The 8,810-nt window shown below is 36.5% G+C and overlaps 1 protein-coding gene and 1 long non-coding RNA gene across 2 annotated transcripts; one reads left to right on the top strand and one right to left on the bottom strand.

Annotated features, from left to right (window-relative positions):
* The first annotated feature begins 1,609 nt into the window (after nt 1–1,609).
* Nucleotides 1,610–5,116, top strand: LOC125479687. The gene is made up of 6 exons (XR_007260189.1): nt 1,610–2,002; nt 3,187–3,395; nt 3,737–3,788; nt 3,908–3,978; nt 4,307–4,345; nt 4,833–5,116. It is a non-coding gene; the product is annotated as an uncharacterized LOC125479687 (long non-coding RNA).
* Nucleotides 5,117–6,242: 1,126 nt separating this feature from the next.
* Nucleotides 6,243–8,369, bottom strand: LOC125479686 (transcription factor MYC2-like). Its single transcript, XM_048589386.1, has 2 exons — nt 7,376–8,369; nt 6,243–7,102 (listed from the first exon to the last, which is right to left on the bottom strand). The coding sequence occupies exons 1-2, from the start codon at nt 8,109–8,111 to the stop codon at nt 6,411–6,413; spliced, it is 1,428 nt and encodes a 475-aa protein (XP_048445343.1). The 5' UTR covers nt 8,112–8,369; the 3' UTR covers nt 6,243–6,410.
* Nucleotides 8,370–8,810: the final 441 nt, after the last annotated feature.

Here is an 8,810-nt window from a genome sequence, read left to right as displayed (position 1 = left end):
TTCTACACTCAACTTACTCTCCACACTCATATTATTTTTAATTAAAGAATTAATATCTCTTTAAATCCAAACTTAATACCTAAACTACCCTCACAAACTCAATTCAAAATGTAAATTTATCTTTACACCCATTTAGAAAATAAAATTTCAAATTGAATAGTTTGGTGAAGTTTCTACTTGTTTTAAGCTAATGAAAGCTTTCTAGAGTTCAATTTGTGTGGACAAGTCAAATACTTTGGTGAATTTTCTACTTGTTTATGAATCTTGTGAGACCACTACAAATTACGATAACAAAAAGTGAGCTAAACATTCTAATCTAACAACAGTCCTCACCACAGTCCTCACCACTTTTGGCTTCCTAATGAACCAATTTTCAGTAGTTGTGTCATTACTTTTTCTTTTTTTTTCTTTTTTTTTAAAGCAACGGCATGAGTTGGTATTAATAGAGATCCAAAAAAACAGTAGCAAATTACAAAGTCTAGGATAAATCTTGCAACACTAATAGCTACAATCAGCCAACAATATGCTCATTTACTTTCGTGAGTGTTACTGTTATGATCGCAGAGAGCTACACGATCGTCATCTTTTCTCTTTTTACTACTTTTTCCTCAATTTTTACTCTATCAAATCATAAGCAATTAGACTCTTAAAGGTAATGACCACACACAAAGCATAACAAACCCAAAAACCCATCTTCTTAACTTTCAACATTGATGGTCTTGAATTGAAACCTAAAAACTCATCTTTTCAACTCTTAAAAAATTTGAAATCAAATGAAATTTTTTTTTTGCATAGATCGATTAATACCTTAGTTGGAGAATTTAAAACTTAAAAATCACTATCCATCAATAAAAAGCTTGTTTTTAGCTCTTAGATATTGAGTGTGGGTTTGTTGATAACTTTTATTTTTATTGTTAATTTCATCTTGCATTTGATGGGTCATTATGCAATAGGATTAAAAAGACAACTCATATTTAAATTTTAAGTTGATTGTAGAAAGAGATTACATGGGTTTAAATAAATTTTCCCTTCCGCTAACTCATGAGCCACCTTATTTCGCACAGCTGGAATTTCATTTGGGGAAGAAATGTCAGTTTTACAAGGATAAAGATGTTTTCAATACCCTTCTTTTTGAGAAACACAATTGTATTAAGATTGTATGGAGACATGCTTCTGCGATCAAATTCATTAAAGATCACTAAAAGAAAAATGGCCTTTGGGCACAAAATTAGGGACACAAGTAGGGTGTTTGTGTCTGTTATAGGGTGGAAGAGTGCTCATTTTGTAATGGGCACCATGAATTGTGTGCAATGTTAAGCAAAGTGGACACGAACACATTATTGGGCACAGAGCCATGACTTTGGTGCCTTTAATGTCAGCAATGAAATTTTTTTATTAATTTTCAATGACACCATAAATGTTATTGTGTCCTATAATTTAATATATTTAAAGTAAAAGTAGATTTTTTGTGCCCTTTGTTTAAAATAATGTTTTAAGGTGGACGAATCAAATGACCCTACGTTCTCTCTTTTCTCTCAAATGCCTCCGCGCTCTCTCTCTCACACTCAGACTGACTCTCTAACCTCTCGGATCTCTCTGCACTCTCTCATCTCCTCCTCTGCTATATCAACAGCCTCGGACTCAACACTCTCTCTAATCCCTCGAATTGTTTCTGCACTCTCTGCTCTCTTCCTCCTCCTTGTCCTCCTCAACCATCTTCCTCCCTCTCATATACTTCCTCTTCCTCTTCACTTTCACGCAACAGCGCCTCCGTCCACCGATCACCAACGGCCGCCAAATTAAACTCCTAGAATCCTTTTTCCGTCCTCTTTCCAACCCCCAAGTTAGTTTCTACAAATTCGTAACTGAATTTCCTCAATTTCAGATGTAAGAAACGGTGACCATTGGTTTTCCGGCCAATTTCTGGCCAAGCCTGTTGGAATTGGACCTCGACCCAAGAGATCAGTGAACAGCTTTTGGGTGTCCACATAGTGCAAGCAAGGTAAACTTTGTCGGTTGGTTATGACAGTTTTTTTGGTGCGTACCGTTTCGTTCCTGCCATATGGGTAACGTCATTCCTTTCTTGATTAGAATTATTAACTTTTATTGGTATTCATGAGTGATAGCTATTCTTTGTTTGAGATGGGTAATCTTGGTTGAGAAATTTGTTCTAATCAGCCGCAAAATATGGTCGAAAGTTTGTTGTCCTTGAAGTTCATGACTTGGAATTGTCGGGGTTGTTCCCGGCTAGGATATTTTGTCAAGCTTCCTTATTAGATCGAATAAATTATCTTGATGTTTTCTGTTGTATCTCGAATAAATTTGTCATTTGCTGTTGCATCTCATGGTCAGTGTGGGGGTTTCCTGTTATTAAGGAACTCTATTTCGGTTAATTTTAAGAATACTAAAGTTTGGATATGTTTTTGGATGAAAGGTGACCTTTCTTTTTGATATTGGAGGGGTGTTGCATAAAATTTGATACCTGCACGGCTGCACACAAGTCAATAACATGAAACATGGAGGGTGTGTAAATCCATCTGTCTCAGAGGTTTTGAGTTTCATATGTATAGTCAATTATCGTACGTTCAAAGTTTGTTATTGACCAAAAGAAAGAACTAAGTAATTGATTATTAATCAACTGATGATAAAGTAACTTATTTTGTAAAATGTTGGTAATTCTAGTTTTGTAGACTGTAAGTGATGGAGATATGTGACCTTTTCTGAATTAATTTGAGGAATATTACAAGCGTACACCGGTGTTGAAAATTAAATTGTTGGAAGATGATGGGAAGCCAAGGGTTATGGCTACTCTGAATAATAATAATAAAATCTAATCTTTGTTATTTGTTCTGGGAATGTCATGGATAATTATATTCTAGTAACGAGGTACATGACTTCTTTGTGAAAGCTCATGTTTTGTGTTCAGTTCATCATTTTGTGTCTTGGAAAAGAACAGATCAAATAATGTAGAAAGTTTCAGTTTGATTGCTTAGTTCAGATTACTTTAAGAAATTTGGGTTTGAGCGGACATTTTTTTGTGGTAATTGTAATCCAGCTTTCTTGTTCAGATGCAATTGCGTTCTAGTCATGTGCAAAAGAAAAATGTACCTCACTAGCAAAATGCTTTTCGAAATTAAAATGAACATCCAGTGCTGACTTGTTCTTTGCATTTTGCTTCATGTGCAGAGAGCACGAAGTATATGGAAGAGTGGCTCTCTTCTCTGAGGAGCAGCTGACACCGGTTGAAATGGATACTGGCCTAGTTTGATGTAATTGCTTACTAGTAGTATGGGACTGGCTATTATAACTTTGAGCAGCAGAGATGGGAGCCTTTGCTTTGGGATTGACTTGGAAGGAGGTTGCTGCTATCGTCATTTTCGCAGTTCAAAATTATGGTACTAGATCTCTTTAAGGGAATTAGATCTCTCATAGCTCAAAATGATATATATTTAACATGTAGATCTACATAGTTCATGCCTATTTTGGTTTAAAAGTAGAATTGGCTATATGATGTTCACCATATACTACTGAATATCATGCAAAACCCTTTTTTGGATTGAGGTGTTGGTTGTTAGTCTTATACTCTTTGAAATAGTGTTTGCAAATTCTTTTTAAGAAAACATACAATTGCCAAATTACTCCACATGTATAAAAGTAATTTGTTTAAAGGATGGAATTGGTCTTTTAGTATTATGTGTACTCATGCCTTTTAGTGATGGTTTGTACTTGTGATTAGGTTAATTGCGTGGAGTATCTGGGGACCGGGGCGTGACAATAGATGCCAAATGGTATTGTATCTCATTTTGGAGTTTGGTGTCGTGAACCCTTTTGTACATACAAGTTTAAAATATATATGCATATATGTTTATATGCACGTGGCATGAGGTCGTTGATTTTTTGGGTGCAGTACATCTTAATTCTAAGAAGAGCAGATTTGACTCTGTAAGTGCAGGTATCGGATTGGTCCGCTCTCTCAGTGTAAGTACATCTCTGCATATCTTAATTTCCTCAATTATATTTGACTTTCTTATGTTGAGTTGCCAAATTAAAGATATTGCACTACTTTTTCGATACTACATTGAATCTGGAACATGCGAAACGTTAAATTTTGAGTGTTAATTATTGAACAGGGGCTGCATTTTAAATTTGTAAACATCCACTGTAATGGTTTGGGGCTTGATGTTTGTACCAAATCTCTTTTTCTTATTCCCATGTTCATGTCCATGTGTAGACCTTTCTGTAGCTTTCTAAGTTTGGGTTTTTCTTGATGTGTGCTTACGTGGTTTGGGATTACTTTCCTTTGCAGGCCTGGGTGATATATAAAGCTTTGTGCTTTCAAATTAAGGTAAAGTTTGATTATATCTTATAGTTAATTCTGATGCCCATCTCAAGGTGTATAGTTTTTTTCCATTACACTTATGTGTTCTATCAATTAAACTCTAGACCAACTACTAATCTCCTAAGTTCTTTAAATTCGGGTTTCTTATATGTTGTAGGAAATGGCATATTTTGAGATACTCTGCATCTTTCTTTCCTTAGTTCTTTACTTTTGAAAGAGTGAGAATTATATTGTTGGGACTTCGGATTCTATTTTTGTGTCCTAGTTTGTGTGAGGATTGCTTGCCATCCATACAAGAATGTTACTAAAGTGTCAGGCAAAAGTCTTTTATGTTTCAATCCCAAACAAGTGCATGTATACATAGCAGAATTACACCAATTAATCTGTGGGAGGAAGGATATACAACAGCTCATGAGATAAAGATAAAGAATCATAATTTGAAAATTTGGAAGCCACTACATACTCATTTCTTGTTGCTGTGTAAATTTTGAAGGGTCCGACACTGACACTCAAGCAGCATTTTGGAAAGAAAATTTTGGAACTAGAAGATGAGAAAAGAACTGTGCAGGTTCACTTAAAACCTTAATATTTGATGTTCTTATTCTTGAGAGAACCGATATTCACTTAAAACCTTTATAATTTTAGTTGGAGATAGAACGTGTAAAATTATTGTTGTTTTTATATATAATAGTTGTGAATATCTTTGTAAATTGTAATATTATAGATGTTTGTGGTTGTGGGCTGTTTTAATTTTAAGAAAAGATAATTTTTTGTTTAGCCTCAATCTCAATTTGTAGGTGAGTTCGGTTTTTTAATTTTTTTTTTTTTTAAATAATTGACATATTGGGCACAATAACAATAAATGTGCTAACATGGGTGGCTGCAATCATCTGACAATTTTGTCGGAACTGGGCACAAAACGACCTTTATTTGTGCTTACACTTTTCAGCACAGCATATCTTATTGTATTCTTTGATCAAAGGTGACGCCCATAGAGGACACAGATAAAAACTTAGTTGCTGCACTGTTGCTATTGGTCTATGGGCACATGTATTGGTGCTCTTTGGCCTCAAAGGGCACAGATAATTTCTTGTGTGCAGAGCCCATATTTTTTGTAGTGGATATAAGAACGTCGAAAGCCTTATCGGAAATGTACTTGGACTTGGCCGAGCTGAAGTTTCGTTTGAAAAGGAGTTTGACTCCTGAACGGAGTGTGATTATCTGGAGGTGAGACTTGCAATCACTATAAATACAAGGCATTTGGCAACGAGAAAAGGGTCTCAAACCAATCAATCAAATCTCTCACGCTCTACGCGTTTCACCAAACCTTAGCTCCGTTCGTGGCATTTACTAACTACCTAATTAACCAGGCGATTTGCGACATCTCCGACTAAGGTGAACCTGAAGTGTTGTACTCACTGGAGTCTACAACGGACAACAACCAAAGTCCCTACGAAGAAGTTAACTGCGGTGTTTGACTATAGGGGTCACTCGCTTGCTTCCAAAGGTAATAATTGGGTGTTTTCCGTTTGTTCATGTGTGAATTACATCATGTAACAGCTCAAGTTTGGCACCAGCACGGCCATATATACCCCATTTTTTATCACGACCATCGTGATGTTTGAGTAACCCTGTCCGATTATTTTTATTTTCGTTCGCAAATCCTTTATGTTTGAGAAAATCATGATCGAGTCCGAGCCCCATTCAGAGGATATAGACTATAAAAGTAATTAGAACGACCTTGTCTAATTTTGTGAAATATCTCTCTCTCTAGTTCGACTTATGTAGATACTCAGTTTGATACCAAATTATGATGCCTAGCTCATTGTATGGCTTAGCCTCACTCCTCTATCCCTGGGTGTACTTATATCATTGTATTTTCTTTTGAAACATTTTAAATCAATTCCACATTTAAATATATTACACATATACATTCCCTCCAAAAATTTGGCTAATACATCTTCAGGTTTAGTTACGTGCAACAATTATAACTGCGAAGAATAATGAGATCATCATTAATAACCAAAATCACACCTTATTAGCAAGGTAAACTAATTATTGACCTATAACTCTAGTTGTACCATCTTTTTAAAATAGCAATTTTCATGGCCTCATCACTTGTGAAACCCTGAGGCACTCTTGCCACAACATCTTGAAGCATCAACTCTTTCACACTTGATATGCTTGCATGATAAACTTTTAACTCCAGGTCTTTGAGTGCATTCATCAATCTAGCATTAGGGTAATCGCAATCCGGACACTGAACTCGTATCATGGCTTCTGAGCCTACGATCTTCACATCTATTTCCACAGCCCCAGCTGCTTTATTATTATAACTTGATGATAGCCTAGGCCTTGTTTGATGATGATCAACTATGGAGCTTGTTTGGCCTCCAATATCAACGCCAGGCTTTTGAGGTTGTGCTTGAATTTTGGCCTCCAATTGCCCAACCCTTGCTTTCAGATCATTGATGTATACAACTGCATCAGAAAGTAAAGAAGCTTTGTCCATTCTGGACACATTGGGAACGACAGAGCGGAGGGCATAGAATCGATGATTAAGCTTCTCTCGCCTTTGTCTTTCAGCCTCAACATGGTTTATTGGTGATTCTGTTCTACCTGTTTCACGGTTTGATGATCTTCCTCTCTTTTTTAATCGAATGTTCTCAGCATTCTCGGAGGTTAAATTTCCAACAGAGTCAGAAGGTCCTGAGTCTGATGATGATCCACTTACATTTGCAGGAGCTGCTTCTTTTGTACCACCTTCAAGTCAAAATATTTAACTTTTATGTCAATGAAATATTGTGTGTTAAAATACACAATATCAATAAAATATCGTATCTGGAGATCATGTTACCTGAGTACTTTAAATTTAAAAAAAAAAAAAACTCTTAAATATCATCTAAATGGAAAAGATTGTTTGGTATTGGACATCAGTCTACATACATCATTGTCTAGACAACACTAGTTCGATGCGGTTGGTATTTGCTACCAGTATAGCTTACTGTATCAAAAATTTTGAACCGGTTTGCTTACCTTGTGTTGCCCAATCTTTATCAGCTCCTGAAAAGATTCCACTTTCTAAGAGAGAAACATGTACCTGGTCCTCACGGCTGCTGCTTAGCTGCTTTGGGACCACGTTCTTGTTGTCTGATTGGAAAAGTGATTTTGATAGCTGCAGAAGACCCCAATCTTCTTTGATCACATCCAAAGATGCGAGTTCAAGTACTCCACATGAAGTTGCAATACAAACCAAAGTTTGAATTCCGTGCATTCTTGCTTCTTTCACTCTCTCACACTGATAGATTTGAAGCTCATGATCACCTGCCAGCCAAACAAAACCACCAGAACAAAACGTACGGCCCAGAATGTTACTATTACCGTGGCCGGCAGTAAATGACTGGGTTAAAGAGGCTGTGTAAAAGTAAAACCATTGAGCGTCAGTAACATCTCCACCGTCCAAATCCACGTCTTCATGGAAAAGAGCTTCAACTTCTCTGCTAATCGCCCTCTTCCTCTCCACAACATTGAACCCGAATCCGGGTTGGTTTTTGTGGTAACTTCTTTTGGAGGTCAAGTCCCTAGTGCTTCGAAAATGGCCGCCGGCCCACGACAAAGAAACTAGGTCACTGTTGTGTTTTGAGGGTTGCCAGAAAATTGAATAGACCCACCATTCAGGGCGGTTCTGAACTATGAATTGGAGGCGTTGAAGTGTGGGTGAGTTTTCTTGACAAAACTTTTGAGAAGTACAAGAGGATATAATTTCCTCCATGGTTTTCCTTTCTTTTTTTTTCTTTTTCAGAAGCCTCGATGGTATCGGAGGAGTCTATGGAATCAAAAGGCACACATTTTTGCTTGCTAAAAATTTAGCTACAAATTAAGAAGTCAGAAATGAATAGTAGAATTTGAGACAATGGAAGAAGAAATTGAGTGAGTGAGTGAGAAGCAATGGAAGAGGAAATTGAGTGAGTGAGGTTCTCAATGCTCGGACTGGAAATTAATAAAGGAAAACAAACCCACGTACAACTCGTAAGGACTAATAGTGCAACGTGATAAACACACCACACGGTAAAGCCTTTGAATCTGGCTCATTTTCGTAGGTTGTTTGGGAACTTCTCTCATCCGTCTATTCTGAAAATTAATAATTGGTCTTCGATTTTATTTCACCACTTTCTCGTGCATAATTCAATTCTTTCTTCATTTCTTTTGAAAGGGATCCTCTACGGATTCATTTCACCAAATCCATCCAATTATCTAATCCGAACCCTTGAAATTTGATCCAACGATTAAAGTTATTATAACTTTTAAAAATACCCCCTGTTTGTAGCCATTTGATCGAATTTCAAGGGTTTGAATTGATTGATTAGATGTATTTGATGGAAGGGATCCGGAGAGGATCCCCTTCCCATTTCTATTACTGATAGAATGTTTTGTGGTTTTCTTCATTTCATCATGTGAAAGAGATTTGAAA

This window comes from the organism of the source record quoted next, unplaced genomic scaffold (assembly GCF_019419815.1).
Source record: "Pyrus x bretschneideri cultivar Hongxiangsu unplaced genomic scaffold, Pyrus_bretschneideri_v1 Contig3, whole genome shotgun sequence".
Taxonomy (NCBI): Eukaryota; Viridiplantae; Streptophyta; class Magnoliopsida; order Rosales; family Rosaceae; genus Pyrus; species Pyrus x bretschneideri.
The sequence above is the reverse complement of the archived record's forward strand: the minus strand, read 5'-3'. Positions and strand labels throughout refer to the sequence as shown.